The sequence below is a fragment of the Diceros bicornis genome, chromosome X (assembly GCF_020826845.1).
Source record: "Diceros bicornis minor isolate mBicDic1 chromosome X, mDicBic1.mat.cur, whole genome shotgun sequence".
In the NCBI taxonomy this organism is placed as follows: Eukaryota; Metazoa; Chordata; class Mammalia; order Perissodactyla; family Rhinocerotidae; genus Diceros; species Diceros bicornis.
Window position 1 is genome coordinate 100,597,293 of NC_080781.1, and position 27,344 is coordinate 100,624,636.

General features: G+C 43.4%; 2 protein-coding genes across 2 annotated transcripts; one reads left to right on the plus strand and one right to left on the minus strand.

Annotated features, from left to right (window-relative positions):
• Nucleotides 1-1,217: 1,217 nt before the first annotated feature.
• LOC131401308 (NACHT, LRR and PYD domains-containing protein 12-like) lies at nucleotides 1,218-26,957 on the plus strand. Its single transcript, XM_058536464.1, has 12 exons — nucleotides 1,218-2,301; nucleotides 3,471-3,515; nucleotides 6,347-8,006; nucleotides 9,777-9,866; nucleotides 16,507-16,677; nucleotides 16,793-16,963; nucleotides 18,638-18,817; nucleotides 19,512-19,682; nucleotides 19,791-19,961; nucleotides 20,267-20,437; nucleotides 20,558-20,728; nucleotides 24,868-26,957. Exons 1-12 carry the CDS (start codon nucleotides 2,232-2,234, stop codon nucleotides 24,947-24,949), a joined length of 3,153 nt encoding a protein of 1,050 aa, XP_058392447.1. The 5' UTR covers nucleotides 1,218-2,231; the 3' UTR covers nucleotides 24,950-26,957.
• On the minus strand, nucleotides 13,198-14,523 carry TEX13B (testis expressed 13B). Its single transcript, XM_058536471.1, has 2 exons — nucleotides 14,093-14,523; nucleotides 13,198-13,966 (listed from the first exon to the last, which is right to left on the minus strand). The coding sequence occupies exons 1-2, from the start codon at nucleotides 14,521-14,523 to the stop codon at nucleotides 13,264-13,266; spliced, it is 1,134 nt and encodes a 377-aa protein (XP_058392454.1). The 3' UTR covers nucleotides 13,198-13,263.
• Nucleotides 26,958-27,344: the final 387 nt, after the last annotated feature.

Below are 27,344 nucleotides of genomic sequence, written 5' to 3' on the forward strand. Positions count from 1 at the left end.
GTGACTGGAGGGTTGTTTCTATTTTTTGGAGGACATGATATTCCTAGTGATTGAGAAAAGAGTCCAGGGTGTGGGAATATAACACTGTGCTGGGAACATTCCATCTCATGAGAATGAAGTTGCTGTGCAGAGATTTTAATGGAATGTTAACTACTTTCTGTAAGTTATAATAAATGCCGTCTTATTTTTTTCTCTAACATTTATTATTTATATTACACTTGGTCCTGTGCTAAGTGTTTTATGTATGTCATCTTATTTAATCCTCACAACAAATTAATGAAGTAGTTATTACTATCACCATATTTTATGGATGGGTTACTGTAGTCTCAGAGAGTTTAAGTAATTTACTCAAGGTCATATTGCTAGAAAGCGGTGGAAATGGGATTTAGGTAAGGAGTATCCAAGTTCAAAGACATTTCTGCTCCATATTAAATGATACAGCAACACCAACATTAGCTATAGTTTAGGATTACTGAGTCCTTCCTGTGTACCATGAAGTGTACTGAATACTTTATATGCATTATCTCATTTAATCCTCCTAATAACCTCATAAGGAAAGTACTGTTGTTATCCCTATTTAACAGTCGAGGAATCTGAGGCTTAGAGATATTAATTTCATGATTGTCACATAGTAAGTGGTGGAGTTAGGGCTTGAACACATCTGTTTGATTACAAACCCTGTGTGTTTCACCAATACACTCTCCTCTATCAAAAATAACTAAATCTTAGAACTGTGGCTTTCTTCCCTTGCTATGTATTAGAATCACCCAGGGTGCTTTTACAAAAAAAATCGATGCCAAACCTCATCATAAAAGATTCTGATTTAATTTCTCAGGAATGCAGACTGGGCATTGGATTTCTTTTTAAAAAGGGTTTTATTCATTCATTCAGTTTATTCAATAAACATTTAATGAATGTCTTCTCTATGCCAAACACTTTCTAGGCATTTACTTTCTAGCAAGATGTATCCGTTAGCTATTGCCACAATGACACATAACAACCACAGAATCTTAGTGGCATGAAAAATTAAGAATTTATGAAGCACTTATTCTCCCAGATCTGGAGGCCAGCTGGGATTCAGCTCATTAGGCAGGGCTCTGTTGGGCACCTCTGACTCGGGCTGGGGTGACTCTACTTCTTTTCCTACTTCAGGACTGTGAGTAAACGAGTAGCCCTGCTTCTTATATTTCTTCATCCTCAGACCAGTGGACTAGCTGAGGCTTGTTTCTCTCATGGTTTGTCTCATGTTAGTGGCAGAATCACGAGAGGGGACACGTTCAACTGTGCAAGCACATTTCAAGTCAAGTCCCTGCTTGAGTCACATCTGTGTACACTCCATTAGCCAAAGCAAGTCACAAGGCTGAGCTCAAAGACAAGAGTTGGGAAAATAAGCTCCACTTCTTTTGTGTAAACTTGCAAAGTTCATGGCAAAGGCTGAGAATTGGGGCCAATAATTCAATTTAGGTGAGAAAGACTGAAAATGAACAATAAGCATAATACATAAGAAAATTATCAAGTGTGTCAGAAAGTGATAAGTAATATTGCAAAAAAGAAAAAAAAATTCCAGAGGGTGGTGTGAAGGTGATTTTAATGTGCAGCTAGAACTGAGAACCACTGACCTTACAGTGTTCAGCCTGGAAAGAAACCTGGGCAATGTTAATTCCTTCAGCCATTTTCAAAATAAAACAGATCCAGAAAGTGGAAGAATCTTACTAAAGGTCCATAGATAGATATAGACGTGGAACTAGGGCATAGATCTCCTGACTCTCTAGACTGTTTCTCTTATATCACATTATTCCAATCTATGGTCTTAGATTTCTCCCTTTACCAATGGCACCAAAAATATGTTGTAGAAGGACATAGGTATTCTTTCTTATCTTGACCGCAAACATTACAGTTATACTCCCTAAATCTTATGCTTTCCTTAATAACCCAATTCAGAGCCCAATTTGACATTCCCTGTATTTGAGCTCTTCAAAAGTGTGCAGATATTCTTTCCTCTTTTAGTTTTTTTCTCTCCAAGTTGAAAACTATCGGCTTTGGTCTATCTTCATATGATCCCCCCAAGTCCCACCCAAGCTACCTACTTGGTTATTAGGCTTTCTCTCTTCCTCAACTCTATAGTGCCTTAAATGAGTAGTCTTTCTTGAGTTGCCTTTTTACTCTGGGCTTCCACTAGGCCTTACAGTCATCATTTCTGTTTTGGATTATGGTCTTCTTGATTTGCCAAGATGAACAGTCAAAAGAAAAGAAAAGATATGGAACCTGCTTGTACCTGGAGTTTATTGTCTGAACAGAAAGGTGAGTAACTAAATGAGGTAAGAGGGGGTATAATTTAGGTAATCCTGTTCATTATCTTTCCCCAACTTCTTCTCCTCATAGACTTTGGGATTCTTTCGAATCTTTAAAATTGTGTTGCATGTGTATCGGTGTGTGTATATTAAGATATTACATGGATACAGTATTTACCCGTTAATAATCTCTTGAAAATGTCTCCACAATGTTTGTGTTTCCCAAAATGAGGAAAAGGACAGAAAGGAGAAGAGGCAATTGTAGTTTCTACTGTTTTCCATAATACCGAAAGCATTTATAATCATAAAAAAATCTTAAGTCTCTCCCTTTACTGTAACCATAAATTTTCACAGGAGACAGCCCAAAAAAACAAAGAGTGAAGATTGCTGGAGTCCTTTTCCTTGTGACTGATTTCTGAACTGCAAGGAATGTTTAGTTAAGGGGAATAGAAACTTGTCTTCAACAGACCACTCACTTGCCTGCCCATTTCTGTGACATTCTAGTATCCGCCTCTTCAGACTCTGCTTCCTCCCATTCACCTAGTTACACCTTCTCCCAACTATAAGTCTCACTCTTGCTTTTAAAGGTGTTCAAGTACTAAAAACCTATAGGAATGTGGAGGGGTGCGTGTGTGTGTGGTGTGTGCGCATGCACACATTTGTATATTTTTATCTGTATACCTATATATGTAAGGGTTTGGATTGAGTGTGTGTGTATATGTATTTGAATGTAAGTCATTGTATATATCTGTTGAACTAACATCAGCAATGCCTTATTCTTTCTCATTAACAAGTTAGGCTCAACAGAAGCTCCAACAGAACCAATAGGGTAATGTTCAATGGAAAGCAAAATACCAGAAACAGTCTCTTCAAATAATGTATGCGCCTTTAAGTTCATGCCTAAAATTTTCCTTATTGGTCATGTAAATGTAAATGTTTACATCCTAAATATATCTGTGTGGGAAGTTCTTACATTTTACTTTATGTTGGACATTAGCTATAAAATACCTTGGTGGGTAAGTTAGAATAGATGTGAGGTAACTTACTTACTTTGTTGTATTTCTGTTTGTGGAGCAGCATGAATGACTGTAATAATGTGACTAAATTTATGTATATTTCATGTTTTGGTATGAAGGTGTATTTGTGCAATTCTTAACCTTAGCTCTTTTCCTTCTACAGCTGCTTCAAGTTCTCTGGCTTCATATTCATGGAAGGAGCTTATAGGTAGATGTCTTTTCTGTTTTACTCTCTTTTTCTGTTTTGGTAATAGTGCCTCTCATGAACCTGGCTGCTCATCCCCACTCCTCTCCTATATTCATTGGGCAACAATCGTTGATATTTTTGGTAATATCTACGAAGCCCCAAACGGTCATAACAAATAGGACTTTTATATCATATAGAATAGGTATTCGAATACTGGGAGGACTTCCGATGGTGGTGGTCAAGCACCAGATATACACAATTTTATGGCTAGAATAGACCAGTCTATTTCTGGAATGATCTAGATGGAGGTCAACAAGTTAAAACTAGCAGGCCAGGGCCGGCCCCGTGGCTTAGCGGTTAAGTGCACGCGCTCTGCTGCTGGCAGCCTGGGTTCGGATCCCGGGCACACGCCGCTCCTCCAGCCATGCTGGGGCTGCGTCCCACATACAGCAACTGGAAGGATGTACAGCTATGACATACAGCTATCTACTGGGGCTTTGGGGGGAAAAATAAATAAATAAAATCTTTAAAAAAAAAAAAAAAAACTAGCAGGCCAAATCCAGCCAGCTGCCTGTTTTTGTAAATAAAAGTTTTACTGGAACCAACCATGCCCATTCATTTGCATATTGTCTATGGCTGCTTTCGGCTAAGATGGCAGAGTTGAGTAATTGCAGCAGGGACCCAAAAGCCTAAACTATTTACAGAATTTTACAGAAAAAGTTTGCCAACACTTATCTAGGTCAGCATTCCCCAAACTGAGTTCTACAGAATACTATTCTCCAGGAATTAATAACTTTGCTTTTAGAAAAGGGTTCTATAGTCATTTAAGGCCAGAAAATGCTGGATTAAACAAAATTAAACAGCCTTTTTTTTTTTTTTACTGTAGGTCATCCCAGAGCCTTTCATATGCTAATACGGATTGAGAATCTAAAAGAGGGTAGAGGGTGCATTCCCCTTAACTTATTTGACCACAGGACACCTTTTTCACAGCTCTCCTATTAATATCTTGCAAAATAGTGTTCCAAGGAACACTTGTTTGGGAAATCCTAGCTTAGATATTCACTTAACAGAAGTTTGAACTTGATAACTGACTCCTTGGATTATTTTTTTCTAGTTGCAGAAGGTGAAAAGCTATGTAGTATGGTATTTAAACACATAGATCATAGCTTCAGACAAACCTGAATCTTAATTAAGTCTCTGCCACTTACTAGCTATCGAACCTTGGACAAGTTACTGATGCTATAAGCAGGACTAGCTACATAATTTATGGGGTACAGTGCAAAATGAAAAGGCAGGATCACTGGTTCAAAAATTATTAAGAGCCAGTCCTGATGGCCTACTGGTTAAAGTTCGGCGCTCACGGCTTTGGCGGCCTGGGTTTGCTTCCCAGTCGCAGAACCACACCACCTGTCTGTCAGTTGCCATGCTGTGGCAGCCGCTCACATAGAAGAACTAGAACGACTTAGAACTAGGATATACAACCGTGTACTGGGGCTTTGGGAAGGAAAAAACATCTAAATTAGAATTAAAAAAAATAAGATATTCAAGATAGCAACAGCAGAGCATTACACCAAGCATGGATCCTTCTGAGCATGAGACCTGTGCACAGATTGGTCACCCATGAACTTATAACCCTGGTTATGAGTTTCAATTTCCTCAACTATAAAATGTGGATAATACCTACCTCCTCCATGGGATTATTGTGAGAGTTAAATCAGAAATGTATGTAAGGGGCCTAGTACAGTATCTGGCACAGAATAGTCAATAATAAATGACTTGTTTTTAATTCAAAAGCATTTATAGCCATATTCAATAAATATTTATTGAGTGTCTACTATGTGCCAGGCACCATTCTGGGTACTTATGGTACTATGGTGAAGAAGATGGACAAGGTCCCTGTCTTCATGTAGATTATTGTTTAGTCAGAAAGACAGATAATGAAAAAATAAACAAGGCAATTATAAATTGTGATAAGTGCTATCTAGGGAAAACGGGGTGCTGGGAAAGGGAATGGTAGGGAGGATCTGCTTTAAATTGGGTGGTCAGACAAGACCTCTTCTAGAAAGTAATGTTTAAGTTGAGATCTGAAGGATGAGAAGGACCTGTCCATGGGAAGAGCAGGAGGAAGAGTGTTCCAGGCAGAGAGAATAGCTAGTGGAAAGGCCCTGAAGTAGGAAAGAACATGGTATTTGTGAGAAACTAAAAGTAGGCCAGTGTGGCTTTACTGTAGGGACTGAGAAGGACAGTAATATAAAATGAGGCTGGGAGGGGAGGTAGGTAGGGCCCAGATCATGGCACACTTTGTAGGATAAGGTAAGGATCTGGGATTTTATACCAAATGCAATGAAAAGCTCTTGAAAGGTTTTGGGCAGGGCAGTGACATGATGTAATTGATATTTTTAGAAGATCACATGGGCTGCTGTGTGGAGAGGAGCAATAGATGGGCAAGAGTAGATGAGTAGGAGGCGATTTCAGCAGTCCAGGAAAGAGCTGATAGTGCCTGGTACTTGGGTAGTATTTGAGGACTTCGTGATAAGTAAATGGATTGGAGGCTTATTTTGGAGGTATAAATGATAGGCCTTGCTAATTGATTGGATGTGAAAGATTCAAGGGAATAAAGAAATAAAGACTCCTAATATTTTTTGAGCAACTGGGTGGCACTATTTAACTGAGATGAAAGGCCTGGGGAGAGTTTTTTTTTCGAGGGGGCGGGCAGTGGCGTAGAAATCAAGAGCTCAGGTTTAGACATGTAAGTGAGACATCCAAGTGAAGATGGTAGTATTAGTAATAGTTGTTGTTTGTATTGGTGTTTAGGATTCTGTGGTTACTAACTTTTGGTGTCACCTCATTAGATTACCGGGAAGTATTTAGAAAACATCTAAAAGAAAAATACCTAAAAATAGGAGTTGATAAATGTTATCACCATGGCAAGCATATAGAGTCACGACTGCTTGTTGTAAAAGAGCACGGTATATCAGAAGAGGCATCATATGGAATTCCTCAACAAGATAATTTTATTGACATGGGACATGTGTTTGATCCTGATGAAGAGGGCTCTAGCTCATCCCGAACTGTGGTGCTTCAGGGATGTGCTGGGACTGGGAAAACAGCCGTGGTGCACAAGTTCATGTTTGACTGGGCAGCAGGAGTGGTTACTCCAGGCAGGTTTGACTATCTCATCTATGTAAACTGTAGAGAAATAAGCCATATTGCTAACCTTAGTGCTGCTGACCTGATCACTAACACTTTTCAAGATATAGACGGACCAATCTTGGACGTTATTCTTGTATATCCAGAGAAGCTTCTGTTTATTCTTGATGGATTCCCTGAGCTCCAGAATACTGTAGGTGACCAAGAAGAGGATCTTAGGGCTAACCCCCGGGAGAAGAAGCCAATAGAGACCCTCTTATGTAGTTTCGTGAGGAAAAAACTGTTACCCGAATCCTCCCTCCTGATAACTGCCCGGCCTGTTTCCATGAAGAAACTCCACTCTCTGTTAAAACAACCTATCCAGGCAGAGATCCTATGGTTTACAGATGCTGAAAAGAGAGCATATCTCTTGAGTCAGTTTTCAGGTGCTAATACAGCGATGAGAGTCTTCTATGGTCTACGAGAAAATGAGGGCCTTGATGTTATGTCTTCTCTTCCCATCATCTCCTGGATGATCTGCAGTGTCCTGCAGTCACAGGGAGATGATGACAGGACTCTCATGAGGTCACTTCAGACCATGACTGATGTGTATCTGTTCTACTTTTCCAAGTGCCTCAAAACCCTTACAGGCGTCTCTGTGTGGAAGGGACAGAGTTGCCTGTGGGGCCTTTGCTCTTTGGCTGCAAAGGGCCTGCAGAGCCAGCAGGTCCTATTTGAAATCAGCGACCTCAGAAGACATGGGATAGGAGTGTACGATACCAACTGCACTTTTCTCAGTCACTTTTTGAAAAAAGCTGAAGGGGGTGTCAATGTCTACACTTTCCTTCACTTCAGTTTCCAAGAGTTCTTGACTGCTGTTTTCTATGCCCTGAAGAATGACAGCAGTTGGATGTTTTTTGATCAAGTGGGGAAAACGTGGCAAGAAATATTCCAACAATATGGAAAAGGGTTTTCATCATTAACAATACAGTTCTTATTTGGCCTCTTACATAAAGGAAAGGGAAAGGCTGTGGAAACTACTTTTGGAAGAAAAGTCTCTCCAGGACTTCGAGAGGAGTTATTGAAGTGGACTGAGAAAGAAATAAAGGATAAATCTTCTAGGTTACAGATTGAGCCAATGGACTTGTTTCACTGCCTGTATGAGATTCAGGAAGAAGAATATGCAAAAAGGATAGTGGGTGATTTAGAGTCAGTTATACTGCTTCAATCTACCTATACAAAAATGGACCTTCTGGCTATGTCGTTCTGTGTAAAGAGCAGTCATAGTCAACTGTCAATGTCTCTGAAGTGTCAGCACCTACTTGGATTTGAGGAGGAAGAGCGAGCCTCAGCATTCATGCCACCAGCTTTGATGCTTAATCAGTAAGTATAGTAATGTCTTTTCTCCAGTGTTTTAGCTTTCAGAAACGATGGACTTTCTTGTTTATTTCGAGTGTTCAGGCACATGATCATTTCTAGCATTGTCTATAAATAAAACAAATCGTCTCTGTTTTCCGTATTTTATGTCAATCAACACAATAAAGATTTATTGAATATCTATCACACATTGAACACTGGTGTAGGTAGACACTGAGGGAAAGCTAACATTTTTGAGCACTTACTATGTGCCAGGCCCTGTGCTAAGCGCTTATAAGTGTGTATATATGAGAGTGTGTGTGTGTCTCTGTTAGTCTTCATTGTCACTCTGTGAATGTGCTTTATAATTATAAAGTGTTATGAGCACATAAGTCATCAAGATTATCATTGAGGACCCTGCTATTTTGGTGTTGATGACTATTCTGGAAAAGGTTGTAAACTTAGCATTGAATTGGTTGTCACTCTCCTCTACATGTACTTCATCACTGAGGCCTCAAAGAGCTCCAGGTTAGTAAGGGGCAGAGCTGCACTCCTGTATATATTGCTGTAAAGCCTGGGCTCTTTCCATGAGACTTGCACCTTCACAGAGGGTCCACAGCTGGAGTTCAAAGAGGCCTAGGTAAATCACTTATATAATATGGACTGTACACTACAAAATACAGTTCTACTGACTTACTGACTAAAGCAGCCAAGAAGACTTATACCTGTGCTATTTAGAAAATGCCCCTGGTCATAAATCTGTTCTCAGTACTCAGGTTAAGATGGACGGTTGCCTCTCCTTTAGTTGCAGGGCCAGCTGAGGGGTAGTGGACCTTGAGAAGGAGATAAGAGTGAGCAGGAGGCTCTACTTGGAGAGTGATTTAACCCGAGTCTTTTATCTGATAGTTGTTATTTCCTCAGTGGGCAGTAGCATAAAGGTGGAAATGAGCGTGGGGTATATGTGTTTGAGGGAAGTGGGGAGAAGAAGGGAGGTGCAGCAAGAGTTTGTGTTTGGGACTAAAGGGAGAGGGGTAGAAGAGATTACATGGACTCAGAATTATGAAGGACCTTGGCTACAATGTCTTGATGAATTCATGACATCTTGAATCCAACTGTATATCGTAAAGTAAAATAATGGACAAATACTTTGAGAGATTTTTAAACACTGATGGAAACAAGAAGGGGCTTCTAGTTCATTCTGGGTTTCCAGAAAATAAGCCTTAGGTGGAGTCCATACCCCCAACTCTACTGCCTTTATCAGAGGGCTTAAACTGACTTGAAAATTTAACCCCAAATACTCCTTTCGTAAGCATGTTGACTAAGTGAGAGTTTACTATTGAATTTTCCTAGTTCTCAGTTATTGTCATTAATTTTTCGATTAGTACTGACGACCAAGAATCAGTTATATTGTAAAGATAGCTTGGGCAATCACTCGACCTCTCTGAGCATCTGCAAAATAGTGATTACAATACCTGTCATTGGGCTAAGGACCAGATAAGATAACTTGTGTATTTAAATTGCTTACCTTGATGCCTGGCACACAGTAACATGGCTTTGGAGTCGGACAGACCTGAGTACTGACCTCTGTTCTCTTCCTACCTGTGTGACCTCAGGCAAATTACTTAATTTTGGGGGAGCCTTTATTTCCTTATTTGCAAAATGGAGTAATGCCTCCTAAGGTTTTGAAAGAGGGAGTTAGTACTAGTATGGGAACAAAAGCCAAAATAAGCCTTTTACTTAAAATTTTATTTTTAATTATTTTGTTTTAAATTATTTTTGCTTTCTCATCTCTTTTAGGTCCTTCCAGCTGGGCAATTTGCCAGTGTCTCGGCTACACTTGCTCTGCCAAGCACTCCGTAATCCAGATTGTAAAATCAAAGACCTGAAGTAAGTTGAACTTTGCTTTAAACTCTTAGATATTTGCAGGTAAAGACTGGGTTGCTGGAAATTGTACTCTCAGCTGATCAGACCTGAAAACCAAGTATAACTAGTGCTCAGCTTCTCCATAGTGAACCAGCAAATGAAAAGATGGGCTGTGAGCCTAGAAGGGGTAGGGAGTCAGGCACAGATCCCTGCCAGCCCCTCCTGCCTCTTCCCCTTTTATAGGTGCTGGTTTTGCTGTAGCAAGTGGGTGGCAGGCTGTAACACCTAAGAGATTTTTGTCTGGTGCCCCTCCTGGACCTAAGCTCCTTCCTTTTCCTTCCAGAATTCCACAGTCCTCCTCCTTGGTTTTCTTTCAGTTGGGTTCTATCCCACTCCGTGCATCTTGTTGATCCTTTTCTCTCCCTCCGTTCCCCACCCCCATCTCCCTGTTATTCCCCAAAGTGCCATTGCTCAGAAGCCCCCACTCCCACCCTGACCTTCCGCCCGTGCTCACTCTCAGGTGTCTTGTCTGCTTGTCTGTCCACATCACGAATACACAGGCATGAGCCCTCTTGCTTTCCCACCCCCTTGCCATACAGATCAGTATCTGCTCTCCTTCCTTCCAGTCCCAGAGGAAGAGGTGGCCTTTCCAAACCCACCCAAGCCAGTAAATTCACTTCTTTTTATTTTTTGTATTTTTGTGGGCATTTAATTATTTAACCTTACAAAACACAGAGGTATATAAAAATATAAAAGCCTTCCACCGTACTGCCCCATACCCCACCCAACCCCATACCTCCACATCGCCAACTCCTACTTCCTATCCTGGCCTTGATCCCACCCTCCCTAGGTAATACCTTGTTTGGTTATTCACACATAAATCTATAACATAAAGCACACATAAGTCTATAATATACATAGTATATGTATAGACTTTTATAGAACTTTTGGGGGTTTTGTTTCACAAAAATACAAAATTGGCGCTATCATATTTTTTTTTCATTGAACCATACAGTGGACATGCCTCAAATACTGTATGCAGGATCTACCTCATTCTTTTACATATTTCTTGCGTTTTCAAGCTTTCTTCAGCTATCTCCTTCCCCATGGCTCAAGTTTCTCCCATATCCAAAAGAACCCTCTCTCAGCCATGTATCCCACCTCACTCCTTCCCTCCACAGCCAGGAGTCCTTGAAGAAGAGCCTCCCTCACTGACTGCGCATCCTCCCTTCCTGCTCACTGCTCAGTCCTTGCAAGTTGGCTTCTGCCCCTCCCCCGCCCAGATCTGCTCAAAGATCAAAAGTGAACGCCAGACCCAATGGACACTTTTCACCTCCCATCTTAGGGGCCCCCTGCAGCTCCGGCACTGCTGAGCATGCTCCCCTGCAACTCTCTTCCCCCTGTTCTGACTACTCCTAAGTACCTCATTGCCTCCATGGTTCTCACCAGGAGAGATTTCGCACCCCAGTGGACCTGTGGCAATATCTGGAGACATTTTTGGTCGTCACAACTCGGGGGGGATGTGCTACTGGCATCTACTGGGTAGAGGCCAGGGATTCTGCCAAACATCCTACAGTGTACTGGACAGCCCCCTGCGGCAAAGAATTATCCAACCTCAAGTGTCAAGAGTGCTGAACTTGGGAAACCCTGCTCTAGAAGGATGGAAATGAGCCCAAGGACATTTCTGACAAGTGCATATCGGGGATCTTGGCCCCAATCCTGATGGTTGTCCACATCTGCCCCAACAGGAGACAGCCCAAGGTCACATCCAGCTGTTGCATAGATGTCCCCGGGCCATGACAGCTTCAGTCTCTAGGTCCACAGTCTCCAGGCGATGTCGAGGGCTTCTCTAGTTGTCTCAGTCTGGTCCAGGTGTGACTCCGCACCATCCTGCCACCTGCAGGCTAAACCATGCATTAGCCCTGCCCCCCAAGATAGCTTACAGTCATCAGAGGGGAAGATGCAGACCATTCTCCCCTCTCCCCCCTCCCGGTTCACCCCATCCCTCTGGACATTGATTTCCCATTGGGGTATGTTCTATTCCACATTTCTGAATTCACTGAGGGCTTCATAGCCAGATTTCCCTCCTACTGTTATCCTGGTGGTGGGTTAGGGGAAAGGATCTCTCAGGATGGCACCATACTTTGGTCAGTGGTCTAGCCCAGCAAACCCTCTGGGCACTATCAGTTGCTGACTCACTTCCTTGGCAGTGGCATGAGTTCCTTGATCAGATCTGACTGTCCCCAGTTCTGCCCACTGTGGACTGGGGAGGATTCTCCTGTCGTGGGGCTGAACAGCCACAGCCATCCTCGCCTGCAGCTGGTCCCGTTGTCCTCTGTATGCAGCCCTGAGGGATTCCCTTAGAGGTGGCAGATCTCTGCCATGTTGTAAGCCCAGGTTGCCCCAGGCCTGTTTTGATTGTTTCTCGTGATATAACTCACCCAGAACATGAAAGAGCTTCCTGTCCAGTTCATTCCTGGGGACTCTGGGGATGCAGGAATCCCCACTACCTCTCACTCCCTGAGGAACCTCCCCAGCCAGTTCCAACATTTTCTTTGATGGTGTGTGGTTTGCAACAGCTCTTCTGGTGCCAATTTCTGTCTTGGAAATAATCTGGTTGCTCAGAACGGGAACCCACTCAACTTAGCTTAAAGAAAAGGGGATCTGTGTAAAGTGGCTTTTCACAAAGCACAATTGCAGAAAATGGAAAAGTGGTCGGGCCGCCACTCTCGCCATCTCTGGGGTCACAGGATCAACTCCTCTCTGCTTCTCTGTGCCTGTGTGCTCCCTGGGACCTCATACTGTCACCCTCTAAAAGACACTTGGCCTCTGTAAAGCACATGGTTCTGCTGCCCCAAAGCCAGGGCTCAGCTGTGGCCTCAGTGTCCATGGCTCTGACCTTGGCCCCAACTCCAAGTGACCCACTGTTTCATTGCCCAGCACCATCCTGACTGTGGAATCTGCCTCTCTGTTCAGATTCTCTAGTGTGAGAATCTGTTTTGCTCAGGATGGGTCAAATGTCCACTCCTGCGCCAATCATCTACAGCCCAGGTGGCAGGAGGGAGTGAGTCGTTATATACATGGCTGCCCAGGTCCACCAGAGACTAGGGTTGGGGAGAGAGATACACACACAAGTAGAAGCTGCAGCACTTCTGGGGTGTGGAATGCTAATGCTTTGGAACACAAACGGGGTCATCAAAACATGTCTCTATGTCTCTCTTCCCCTCCAACCCCCCAATCTACACCCTCCCCAGCTGCCACCCCACACCCCACCCCACTTCCCCACCTCTCTCACAACCCCCTTGTCCCATCCGCCAACTCACCCCCCCCCACTCTTCCCAAACCCTCCCCTACCTCTTCCCCTCCCTCTGAAAATTGATTTCCCATTGGGATGTTTCTGTTCTGTTTCACATTTTTGAATTCAAGGGTTTTGTAGCCAGATTCCCCTCCCACAGCGGAAGCAAATTTCCCTCCGTGAAAAATTCACAGCCTTATACCAAGGGCAGTCCCAATCCCCGGGCCTGCGAAATACTGGAGGTCTTCCCTGACCATGGGGATCGAAGCCTCTCTTGTCTCTCTGGGATTCAGGATCTATTCCCTGGGCCCCCACATCAGGCCATAAGCTAACATTAGAGGGCCCCCAGTGCGGAGACGACTGAGACGGAGCTCCTGCCCTGAACATTGCTGCGGGTGGGGATGCTGTGGGTGCGTCTGGAAAAGGGAGTAAGGGGCATGAATAGGAGTATGTGAATGAGGCCGGGAGCTGCACAGGAAGGGGTGCTGGGGAGACTGTGGACCCGGGCTCCATGGTCTCAGAGAAGTAAAACATGGCTGTTTCCGCAGACCTGAGACCTCCCTCCCTCTGCCCGCCAGAGGGGTAATTTTTCTGCTCCACAGCTCCAAGAAGCTGCACAAGGCCTCCACCCAGCTCCTTTGCAGCCTCCTCCCCCTCCGCATCCTTCTGTCTTCCTCCTCCTCCTGCAGCGCCAGCGGCGGTGGCAGTAGTAGCAGCAGCCACGCTCACCTCCTCTTCCTTCTCACCTGCTCCTTCTTTCCCAGCCCCACTGGCAGCGGCCAGGCCTGCCCGCTCTGCGACCCACTCCCGGGGAGACCCCAGCTCCTGGAGAGAAGTGGGCACAGTTGAGACCAGTTCTGGGGATGGAGAGGGGGGCGGAGGGCAGGGCGGGGAGATGGGGCAGGGACCAAGTCTGGGTAATCTTAGGGCCTGGAGGAGCTTCCACCTTAGAAGGTCCCCCTCTTTCTGCATTTCTGCCAGGTTGGCGTTAGTCTGCCGCAGCAGCTGGAAGGCTGCCTCCTTGCGCTCCATCTGCTGCACTGTGAGCTCCTTCACAACTGAGGCCAAGGCTTGTGTGGCTGACTTATGCAGTTTGGCCAAGTCCTGTAGTGACTGCACTCTGCGCCCATGTAACTGGCCCTGTCTGCAGGCGAAGTGCAGGCCCAGGGCCAGGCTGCCCCAGGCACAGTTCTCTTTGGCTTTGCTGGGCACCGCACCGTCCTCCAGGATGGCCCTGAGCTTGTCTTGTATCTCCTCCCAGGACAGGGATATATTCCCGAGGTAGAACTCAGGGCCTTTTGCGTGCCTGGTCATTTTCTCATTCATGAAGGCCACCACCTGGCCATGCTGGAACCCACCACAGGGGTCCTCAGGTTTCAAGGCCATGACAGCTGAGGGCCTGAGGGGCGTGAATCAGTTAATTGTCCCCTGTCTTCCCACTTGGTCTCCTCCCCTCCCCTTGCCCTCCCACCCCAAACCCCCATGTAAAGACCCCCTGACTGGCTTGCCCCACCCTAGGACACCTCCCACCAGACCTCACCTCTCCAGCTGGGAGCCAGAGGAGGTGCAGGCCGAACACGCCCACCTACTATGCCCAAAGAGAAAAGAGAGAGGGCACCTCTCTTCCTCCAAGGGCTCCTATGAAAGATGGGAGGATCTGGGGTGCTGGCGCTGGCAGATGAGAGAATAAGGTCCCTCCATGGGGAGAAATAGGAGTGGTCAGAAAGGACTGAGAACCAAGAACATGAAGCACTTGTAATCAAGTACAAAATGCCCCCCCATAATGGTTTGCCCCATGCCAGGGGGCCCTCCTTTCCTAGAGATGGAATATTCTAGAACAGGAAACAGCCCCAATCCCTCAGTGGCCTTGGGTACCCCCTTGAGGAAGAGGGTGGAGCCAGAGAACATCCTCATGCCCCATTTGCCCAGGACTGAACATTGTAGTCACCCTAAATGGTAATAAATCCTGGCCATTTCCACTCCCAAAATGTGTCTTTAATCTGTCAGCCTCCACCCCCTCCCCCACAATCCTCGTCCAGCCCCCTCCCCCATCATTTCTTCCCTGGACCACTGCAGCCCTCTGACATCAGATCTGTCTTCTGCCCTACCCTGTCACCAGAGAGATCTGATCATGTCTCTTTAAAACTCCAATGGCTTTCTGAAGCCTACAGGATAAACCAGACGGACCTCAGGCTGAGTCCTACATTGCCACTTACTATATGACCTTGTGCTATAACTGAATCTCAGTTTCTACCTATGGGCCTACGATGGAGGCTGAATGACAGTGCATGTAAAGTTGATGTAATGTTTTCTATGGTCCCATTTTTGTAAAATGTACAAACAAATCCTCTGTGTGTGTGTGTGTTTGCATATGTTTCTGTGATCTTGGAGAAAGAAGTGGAGGCCATACACCAGACTGTTAACATTGGTTATCTCTGGGAGGTGGAGTTGGAGGGGAGGTTGGGAAAAAGTTTTTATCTTTTTAAAATACATCTTTCTATAATTTCGTTTGTTACAAAGAACGTATAACTCTATAAGTATGCATGTATTAAAAATCTGGAAAGTTATATAGCAAAATTTTAATAGTGGCTGTCTTTGGATGGTAGGAATACAGTACTTAAAAAGAAATTTTATTCTTGATATTTTTCTCTATTGTAAAAATTACTTAAAATAAGCATGCATTATGTTTTTCAATATTAAAAAAATTATTTTTTCTGATAACTTCTGATCATTGTGAATAATTTTTGAATACCTAGAAAGTAAATTTCTCCCTATAATCCCATTCTTCCCCCAACCTAGAAGATAACCACTGTTAATAGTTTGATATTTATCCTTCCAGTCTGTGAAAATAGGCCATAGCAAGTAATTGGCAGTTTTTCACACAAAGCGTCTTCTCTCTTTCCTCCTGGCCTTTGCACAGGCTGCTCCATGAGCGGATTACCCCTTAGCTCCTCCTGCTCTCCCCACTCCCATTCTCCTCATCCAGCTATCTCCTGTTCAGTCTCTATTCCACTTTCACCAAAGCACTCAAGTATTTCTTCCTCTCATAAGTATTTCTTAATCCTCCAAAACTCACCCAAAGCTAGCCTGAATTCTGCCACCTTTCCGTGTCTCCAGCATGCCTTGTGCATACCACTTGGAGTGCTTTTCACACTGTATTATCACCCATGATTTTCTCTTTCTTTCCCCCATTAACTGGGCATTCCTTGAGGGCAGATCTGGGTCTTAATTATTTCTGTGTTTTTGGCATCTCACACAGTGGTAAGCACTCAATAAATTAATTGTTGAATGAATGGTAAAGTGCAAACAGGTACCTTTAAAGAGAGTCCTATTATCTTTCTTCTCTGAAATGAGTTTTTCTCCACACAGACTGATTTTCTGCCACCTCACAGCCTCTTGTGGTAGGGACCTCTCCTTAGTATTTGAAACCAACCAGTATCTGACAGATTTGGAATTGGCGAAAAATACCTTGGAAGATTCAGGAATGAAGCTTCTGTGTCAAGGATTAAAACGGTCAAACTGTGTCTTACAGACATTGAGGTAACTACTAGCAGGAGAATTTGTTTTCTGTGTTCATATCATTTTTTGTCAATTTCCGTTTGTGTGGGGGAAGAGCACAAGTAAGTTAATGAGGTTATTCTTCTGTTCTCTGAAGGTTCTACCGATGCCTTATCTCTCCTGCTTCTTGTGGGGCGCTAGCAGCTGTTCTCAGCAGCAATCAGTGGCTTACTGAGCTGGAGTTTAGTGAAACAAAACTGGAAGCTTCAGCTTTGAAATTGCTTTGTGAAGGCTTAAAAGATACAAATTGCAAATTACAGAAGCTCAAGTAAGTTGTAACTATTAGTTTCCGTACTGTAGGAAGAATTTTAAAAATGTGCAACTCAGGATGGATTTTGTGTGATCAAAACACATTTCAAGGAGTCAAGGAGAGGGTGAATAAAAGTGGCAGTCCCTAAAATTGTTTCTATGGAACAAGTTTAGGGAGAGAATTTTCATTGTAAATGGCAATAGCATCAATGACAATAATAGTAACCTACACTTATTGAGCAATTACTTTGTGCTAAGCATTGTGCTGAGTGCTTTGTATACATGATTTCCTTTAATTCACACAACAGTTCTGAGAGGTTCAGATGATTATCCTCATTTTAGCAGATAAGGAAACAGAGATCTAAGGTCATAAGACTAAATAATATGGCAAAGGCACAATTTGAAACTCACGTGTGTCTGACTTCAAAGTCCATGGTGATGACTATCGTATATGTATTAGTCAGGGTTCTTCAGAGAAACAGAACCAATAAGATGTGTATAAATATATAGAGAGATTTATTAAATATATAGAGAGATTTAGTCTAAGGAATTGACTCACATGGATTATGACGGCTGTCAAGGTCAAAATCTGCAGGGTAGGCTGGCAGGCTGGAGCCACAGGAAAGAGCTGATGCTGCAGTTCAAATCCAAAATGCAGTCTGCTGGCAGAATTCCCTCTTCTTATGTGGAGGTCAATCTTTTTCTATTAAAGCTTTCAACTGGTTGGATGAGGCTCACCCACATTATGGAGGATAATTTACTTTACTCAGTGTCTACTGATTTAAATGTTAATCTCATCTAAAAAGTACCTTCACAGAAACATCTGTAATAATGTTTGACCAGATATCTGGATACCATGACCTTGACACATAAAATTAACCATCACAATATATATGTGGGATTTTCTGAAGCAAAACCTCTTTAGCATTAAAGCTTTCTAAAATCCACTTTAAAACTGATTTTTTTGGCAAAATGCCTCTATTTAAAATTTCTAAATTGGGGAGGTAGAGATACATGTTTTTATGGGCTCTCTTCAAGACTGACTTTGGAGCCTGCTAACTCAAGAGAAAATTGAGGACTCGAAGACTGTAGTATATATATCATAGAAATTCTTGAAAGTGATGGAGGAAAGAGTTGGTGGGAAATGGGTCAAGGAATTGGACTACTTAATATGGAGAAACAAAGATTGAGAAGGCTGGAAGGTCAATAAAAACCACTCTTTGTGCCAAAGAAGGAATATTATGTAATTCATGGTGATGGGCTGGGTCTTTCTAAGGATGGCAAATTAATGAATAATGGACTTTTAAATAAGAGGAAAGGAAAAATCTTTTGATTGTAAAATTTATTAAGGATTCTTATAGCATTTCCCCCCTGGGATTTGAAAGAAGATATGAGATAGAGTGCTAAATTCATGCAGGGAATTAAAATGAGATTAGGTCATCTTGATATTTCCTCCCAACCCTTTTCTTTTTTGGGGGAGTCAACGTTTATTGAGATCCCTCTTGGGGACACAGTGTTGTGGGAGCAATGTACAAGTCCCTTTCATGGGAAACGGGGGCTGTGACATACTCACGGTTAGGGGTCTTGTATGGGTGGGACTTTATTTTCTCTGCTCATAAAGTATTGTGGGTAGGGAATGAATAGGATGATAAAGCAACAAATTCTGTCTCTGTTGGTCTTTCTTTCTCTCCAGGTTGTCTGCTAGCTTTCTCCCAGAAAGCTCAGAGGCTGTTTGCAAGTATCTTGCCTCTGTTCTCATTTGCAATCCAAACCTCACTGAACTGGACCTGAGTGAAAATCCCCTGAGGGATACAGGGGTGAAGTATCTTTGTGAGGGTCTCAGACATTCCAACTGTAAATTGGAGAAACTAGAGTAAGTTTCTTAGAACTATCTGGCATCATCTTATGACCCATTAGACTTGTTGAATGACTGCTGTGTGCCAGGATCTATGCTTGGTGCTTGCAAGAAGTTATTTCACCGAATTCACTCCTTGCAATAACCATATAAGGTGGGTTTTCTCATCCCCATTGTACAGATGAGGAAACTGAGGATCGGGGGAAAAGTGACTTGTCCAAGGTCACACCGCTAAAAGGTGGTATAGTCAGGATATGACTCCAAAATCTGTCTCCAAATCTCATGCTCTTTCCAGTATACTACCATCCTATATGTTTACAGGAATGATAATAATTACATTTTAACTCTGTAAAGAATGCCTACTCTGCACCCAACACTGAACTAGATGTGAGTGGAGTTATCAGAAGGAAAGCAAGTGACAAGGCTGCCCTTAAGGTCACACAGATATAAAACAATTGGAGAGCAACACAGTTCAATGTGTAATCAGGTGCCCAACACCATGGAATCATTTAGAATTGTCAGATGAGCCCAGGGAAAGGGAGGAGGTTACTGTGGGCTGGAGACCTCAGAAGGAGACTCTGTGAAGGAGGTGGGCCGGGAACTGAAATATGAAGGATGGCTAAGACTTAGCTAAATGGGGAGGCGGGGAGAACGTTCTCAGGAAGCTAAATGCAGCAGTGGCTGATTTTTCTTCTTCTTCTTCTCTGGGTAGCTTGAGCACGTGTTACCTCACGGATGCTAGCTGTGTGGAGCTGTCTTCTTTCTTGCAAGTGAGTCAGACTTTAAAAGAGCTGTTTGTATTTGCCAATGCCCTGGGGGACACAGGAGTACAGCATCTCTGTGAAGGTCTGCGGCATGCGAAGGGTATAGTTGAGAATCTTGTGTAAGTGTCTGCTTGTCTTTGTCCTTCTCGTGGGCCTTGGCATTTGAAGTTCAGTGGGACTCCCTGCTGCCATGGTTAACAGCCACCTTCATGTCCCCATTCCTCCAGGCTTTCTGAATGTTCCCTCTCTGCAGCTTGTTGTGAGTCCCTCGCCCAAGTCCTGAGCTCCACCCGGAGCCTGACAAGGCTGCTTCTAATTAATAACAAAATTGAAGATTTGGGAGTGAAATTGCTGTGTGAAGGAATAAAACAGCCTGACTGTCAGTTAAAGGAACTGGCGTAAGTATCACGGACTATTGCCAAAGGCAGAGTTTCCTGACGTTTCAGCAACTCCCAAAATTAAATGAGGAGTTTTTGGCCTGGTGATTGAATCTCCGAGGAAGCAATCAATGAAGACCCAAATAATTTAAGGGGAATAAATTTTCCCCTCTCCACAACCTCTGCTTGGCCCTGGCCCAAAGGATTTTTTTTTTTTTACATGACACTGATTTTCTAACGTGTTTTCTTAGTGGGCAAACACAATTCTTGAAGTGACCCAGTGCAGATGAAATGATGCCAGCCTTCTCTACCTTACTTCCTGGCAGATTGTGGACCTGTCACCTGACTGGAGAGTGTTGTCAGGACTTGTGCAATGCACTCTACACCAATGAACACCTGAGAGTCCTTGACCTCAGTGACAATGCCTTAGGGGACGAGGGCATGCAGGTGCTGTGTGAAGGGCTAAAACACCCCTCCTGCAAACTACAGACCTTGTGGTAGGTGCATGGGGATTCTTTGTCCACTGGACTCTTGTCCAAGACTGTATATGAAATGGAGGGTCATTGTGGAACTTGGGATAAAACTGATTTATTTCTTGAATCCCCAATCCCCCATAGGTTGGCACAATGTCACCTCACAGATGTGTGCTGTGGAGCCCTCGCCTCTGTCCTCAACAGAAATGAGAACCTAAGATTGCTAGACTTAAGTGGAAATGACCTCAAGGACGTTGGAGTGCAAATGCTGTGTGACGCACTGATTCACCCAATATGTAAACTACAGACGTTCTAGTAAGTTACTGTGGTGGGGGAAGTGGGAGGACGGGTCACGACAGGCATGTTGGGTTTGATCATAGCCCGTTGCAGTGAGACAAGAGAAGAAAGGCTGAGGGTAGGCCATGCGTAGGCAACATATCAAAGTTAAGTGAAATCGCCAATAAGCCTCCTCCTTGGACACAGGCAGGGAGAGAGGCAGAGAAGAGGCGGTGCTGGATCTCCCTGCTAAGGGAAGCAGCATGGTGTAGGAAAAAGAGCACTGGACCTAGATTTTGCTAGGTCTGGCTTAAACACTAGGTCTAGCATCTACTAGTTACATGACCATGCTTACTTACACTCCCTGAACTTTAGTATCCTTTTCTGTAAAATAGACCTAATACCAGTGCATGACTACCTGGTGTTAGCATGGGGATTGAATAAAGTGAGACATTAATTATGAATGTACCTAGTACAATTCTTGGCACATAGGAGGTACTCCATTAGTGTTAGACCCTTTCCCTTTCCTCTACTAATACCTGCTAGAGGGCTTAATGTTTACATTTTGAGAGTCTTCAAGACTCAAGAGGATGAAGCCGTCATGATGCAATTGTAGAAAGTGGAGGTCTTGACCTTTTCTGGTCAATGTCTGTCTACCAGCTCAGCAGGCTGGCATGACACACAAAGTAATTCTTAATTAGGATACAGCTATGCTCTGTTGGCAGCTAACCAGTGACCAAATGGCCATTCATTTCTGGCATTCTGAACTGGAACACATGATGGAAAATAAAAGCCGAGTGCAAAAATTCCACATTCCAAAGCCAGTTTGAGGGATTAAAGCATAAATGAAAACAGCATAAAGGCCTGTTTACAAGTCTCGCTGAAACAGAAGCTGGTTCTCTACTAGCAAAGTGAAGTCGGTTAGTTTCAAAGGCCTGAGAGTGTGGCAATTACTGCCTAGGAAGAGGGAATTATTCACAACATTATAAGGCTCAGAGACTTAGGGGCCTCCATGGTGCCTTTCTCAGAAAGAGGTGACTGGAGTCTATATTGTAAACAGGTTGAAATAAACTGAGTGATCCATCCTAATGTTTCTTTAAAAGTAGAGTAATTTAATGTGGTAGCACTCTACAGTGTGTATGCTTCAGCAGAGGTCCTAAATGATAGCAAGGAGAAATTATTTTGTTGGTGATGCCATGCCATTATTTGTTTTTTATTGTAAATTGTTGCACCGTTTCCTGTTTCTCTTGCTTTGTCTTTTAACCAATATGCTTCCATTGTGTTTTCAGGCCAGCCTTCAAACCTTTATAACTTGTCAATCGACAGGTTGATAGCAGTGTGCAATAATAGCTCAGAATACAAAATAAAGAACACACACACAGAATAGACACCATTCACTGACCTCAAATAAATTTTGAATGTTAGAGTGTATATAAGACAAACAACACTGAAATCAATAGAAATATATACTTACTGAGGTAAGGTGAGAGGAAACTATGGATCTTTTAAAGTGGTGGTGGGCTAGAGGGGGGAAAATCCAGGAGAGCCTCCTAAAAAGGGGGCATCTTCTCTGGAAATTGGAAAGGGTGGAGGAAGAAGGTTATTTTCTAAGAACTGCTGAAGTGTGGAATCTGAATCTTTACTCCTCATTGTATTTTCCTTTGTAAACTTCCCAGCTCAGTGCTCTGTGTATAGCAAATACATATAGCAGACCAGTTTGTAATTTAGGGCATCTGGGGGCAAGGCAAGGAGACACTTAATGATATGTTCAATAAAGACTAGGTGTCTAGACAATTCAGAAGGTCAAGGAAAAAGAGAGGTTGTGGCCTCAGAGTGACAAAGCTTACCTTCATTCATTCCACAAGCACTTGCTGAGTATCTGCTATGTGCTAGGCAAATGTGCCAGGTGCTAGGAGACAAGAATGAATAAGACGTGAGACACGGTCTGGACTCCTCAGGCCTAGTGGGCCTAGTAGTAGAGACAGGCATGTGAATTGATGAATGCAATAGGGTAATCATGGCAGGAGATAACTCACCGAGCCCAAGAGCATCAGGAAAAGCTTCTTGGAGGAAAGGCCACCTGAGTTGAGTCTCAGGACTATAGCCAGGGGAAATGGGGGTAAGGATGATGAAGTGTAGTCCAGGCTCAGGAGATAGCATGGGCAAAGGTAACCAGACAGTAGGTTTATGGTACTTGATGGGGATAGGGGTGGGCAATCTCCAGGAAGTTTGCTATTGCTGGAGCATAAAGTGAAAAGCAGAATGTGTCAAGAAATGAGCCCGAGGGGTAGGCAAGGCCTTGTATGCCATGTATGATTAATAAGAGTTGTTAGCAGAATTCTGGGTACAAATTCAGTCATTGTTCTCTTTCTCTCACATACTCTAGTATTAGTACAGTTTAGGGCCTCTCCTTGCCTTTTCAAAACTGGCCTCAAAGATGGAGCCAGTTTTGCTTCCAAAGCTGGTTGAAGAATCAGTCCACTGCTGCTGCTGTGTCTCACTGTCACATGGGGCTGATCCTGAGAACTGATGCTGCCCAGTCCCACAGAAGCTTGGTGACTGGATGGTCATGCTCTCGCTGGTCTGGATCCCTGCCAGCCCTGCAGTACCGTTATGCTTGGGCTCTGAGGTTACATATGTCTTAGTCCACACCCAAGCGTGCAGCCATTGCTCTTTAAAGTACCATATATATCAGGGTGGCTGGGTCTAGAGGAGCTCCTTGAATCAGCCACAAGGATATATGTGTGAAACTTTCCCTTGCCCACAAACGTGTAGGCCCCTGAGTTGAGTCAGGGGCCCCACTTAAACCTTCTTCTTTCTTCAAGATAATTTTATGTTAGGGGTCTTGGTGCCTTTCCCCGGCACTGGATGTTGGACAAAGCCACCTGGCTCACCCTGATACATGTTCTTAATTCTAAATTTGGAAAGAAGGGGTTGAGAGTATCTGGTCTCTTAACTCTCAGAAAACCTCTGGGCTTCCTAAGCATATTGGCCCACTTGTTCCCCAGAAGTGTGTTCTACATATCAGGAGGTAAGACAGCTTTTGCTAAGTCACTCAAAAAATTCTAAAGGTCTTGTTACACTGCCATGGCATGAAATGTCTACTTACCCTACAATTGCATAACTAGCTGGGCTACCCACTTCACTAGATAAAGATTAGCTTCTAGCAATTAAAAACTAAAAACTGCACTTAACTACATACTTGAAAGAGCTTGTACCTTCTTTTGTAATCAGTGGGTTTTAATCAGGAACACATGTGGAGTTTGAAGTGTCTGAGGGACACTGCGGGAAGTTTTCTAGTAGGTAGGCAATTGGATATAGGAGCGTGCCCTGGAGATGATAGCTGAAGCCATGACAATGGATGAGATCCTCTAGGGAGAGTCAGAAGAGAAGAACCTCTGAGGAACATCTCTGGGGAATTAGCCATGGGCAATACCAATTTTTAAGAGGTGGGTATGGAAAGGAAAATCCTTGGATAAACCCAGGAGAGAAAGGTGTCCTGGAAACTATGGGAAAAGTGAGACTCAAGGAAGGAAGAAGTAAGTGCTCAACAGTACCAAATGCAGCAGTGAGGTCCAAAAGGATGAGTACTGAAAGGTGTCCATGGGGTTTAGCAGTCGGGAGGCCATAGGTGACCTTGTCCAGGGCTGTTTTAGTGGTGTGGTGGGGCCGGAAACCAGATTGCAGCAACTTGAAGAGATGGGGGAAAAGGAAACGGAGAAGGAGCAGAGACTAGTTTTTCAAGAAGTTTGTGAAAAGGAGAAGAGATATGGGGTCGTGGCTGGGGGGAGTTGTGGGACTGCATGAAGGAAGGAGTTGTTCTTTTTCTTTTTTCCCTTGTTTTAGGATAGGCAAATTTGTAGGCTGAGAGAAAGGAGCCCATAGAGAGGGAGAGGTTATAGATACAGGAGCAGGAACTGATGGATTAATGGAGCAGGGCCTTGGACAAAGGCAGGCAGGGACAGAAGTGAGAATCCAAGAGAAAGTTAAGTATTTTCTTTTTTGAGACCCGAGGAAAGGAGCTAAGGCTGAGGGAGGAGGTAGATAGCCAAGTGGGTGAAGTAACTGAGTGGTGCCATGAAGCAAGTGTGAATGGGAATCTTATCCTTGAGAATAGGAAAGCTTCTGACAGCATCTGTTGGCATGACTTGACACGAGATTCTTTTCATTTTTCATAGCATTGACACGGATCATTTACATGAAGAAACATTCAGAAAGATGGAAGCTTTAAAAATAAGCAAGCCTGGAATCACCTGGTAGTTTCCAAGGAGAGCCCCCGAATCAGCTGCACATAGACCCCCTCCATCTGGTGCCATATTTAACAGTTGTGCAGTATTCTTATTCTAAACCTGTTAACCTTTGGTGAGGACACTAGTGTGAAACAAGAAGCAGTGATTGCTATTTCTTACATAGAACCATCCACTAAGTAGGATGTAAAAGGCGCAAGCACCTTAGTTCAAATGTCTTCAGCAATAATAACTTATATTCATATATTGTGTTATAATGTTTACTCTGTTTTCACAAAAACCCTGGAAGAGGGGAAGATGAGGCTCAGAGAGGTTGTGACTAGCTCCAGGTCACACAACTCATTAGTGGGACCCTTGGGACTGGAATCCAGCCAGGTCTTCCAATACCCAGACCAGGCAGAGAAGCAATAGAAACAGTACATGTGAATGAGTCCACTTAAAGAAACAAGATACTTGAAATGATTAAGGGACAAAAGGGTATACAAACACTCGTTATATCTTATGGTGCTGATTTTAAGTAAAACTGTAATTCACAAAAGAAAGAGAGAGAAATGAGCTGGATTAATAGGGAAAGTGAGACTTGATGTGGGCCTTGAGAATGAGTAGAATTGAAGTAGGGGGAGATATACTGGCTGGCGGCTGTAAGACTGCAGGCAACAGGGCTGTGTTTGTGAGTAGCTCACCAAAAGCGCCTTGAGAGAGAGAAATGTTTGCATTAGCGTTTCTTAGCTGCCATAGTATCCATAGCCTAGGCTCCTGAGGGTGCTTTCCAGTTCCCAGGCTCAGCTCCCTTTCTGAACTTTTAATACCTCCCCCATGTGTTTGTTCTTATTCATGGACTCCTATAACTGACTCAGTCCTCATCCCTGACCGCATATTGCAGAGCTTAGCATGGATCCTGCACAACCCCATGTTTCTGTCTCTGCCTGGCTTCCAGAAAACGCCAGATGAGACAAGTGGAGAAAGGGAGTGCCAGGCAAGGAATATAGCACAAAGTCTGTGAAATAGGAGCAAATGTGGTGCGGAATTGATGGAAAAGTAGGCTGACCTGATTAAGGTGTACAGTTGTCTCTGGAAGCTACTTGAATAGCAGTGTGACCCTGAATAAGTCATGGGATTCTTGGAGCCTTAGTTTTCTCATCTATAAAATGGGGATAAATTGACATTAACCTTTCAGGGCTGTTGTTCGCAACATGGTGCCTACCCTATAGTGGGTACTGATTAATGGTAGCTATTTTTATGAGTGTGTACCTGTACTATCACTCAGCTGTGTAGTCTTGGAGCTCCCAGATTTTCTTGCTGTGTAGTCAGTGTGAACTGTGCATTTGAACTAAATGTGTGTGCTGGAGGCAGTGAATCTAGTGGAGGAAGAGACACACAGAGGGAAATTATTGCAAGCGAGAGGTCCAGCTGCTCCATGACCTCATCCATCATCACGTATTGTTCCCCGCTGCCCTGGGAGATGGTAACTCTCAGTCAGGAGACCACGTCTGGCCTGAGACTGGTCAAGATAGCAGTTTGTTGTCAGTTTTCTCAAGTTCTTCTTTCCTTTTAGTTGTTTAACACTTATTTATTATGTGCCAGTTTTTGTGCTAAGAGTTGGCTTTACAGAGATGAATATGCCTATTCCTTGTGCACTTCCACTACAACGTTCTCTGACTGTCCTGGTCTCTCTTTCAGTCTGGTAAACGTCATCAAACTCAGTCACATTAAGAACTCAAAGATATATGTTACATGAGAAATTGCAGAACTCTGTGTGTGTGTGTGTGTGTATCCTGTTTGTGTGCAAAAGGATAAATATGCATGTGTCTGTATGTGTCCAGAATATGTATGGAAGGCAGGATATATACAAGAAATTGCTAACAAGAGTTACCTCTGGCAAGTGGAATTTGGCAAGCAGGGGCAGTGGGAGAAGAGGAAAGGAACTTTTCATTTTCATCTATAGCCCTCTGTTCTACTTGATGTTTTTACCATGTGCATGTATTATTTTTGTAATTAATAAACTTGATGCTAAAAATAAAACTCATTCATACTGAGGAGTTATTTCTTTTTCTTTAAAAATGACGATTTAGAAGAAAATATAGGGCAGGCATTTATAAGCATGACATAAAAACCCAAAGGAAAAGAATGAAAGATTTGACAACATCAAAATAAAAACCCGTTTTATGAAAAAAAATACACCATAAGTAAAATTAAAAGACTAGTGATAAACTGGAAGAACATATTTGGCACTTGTATAAAGACAAGGCTAATGTCCATAATATAAATTACAAATCAGTATGAAAAACAGAACATAGAGGACTTCTACTTCCAGCAACGATGCAGTAACAGTGAGTGGATTTAACCCCCCACATTAGCAACTCAAAAAATGGGCAAAATATATGAAATGACAGTTTCCAGACATTGGC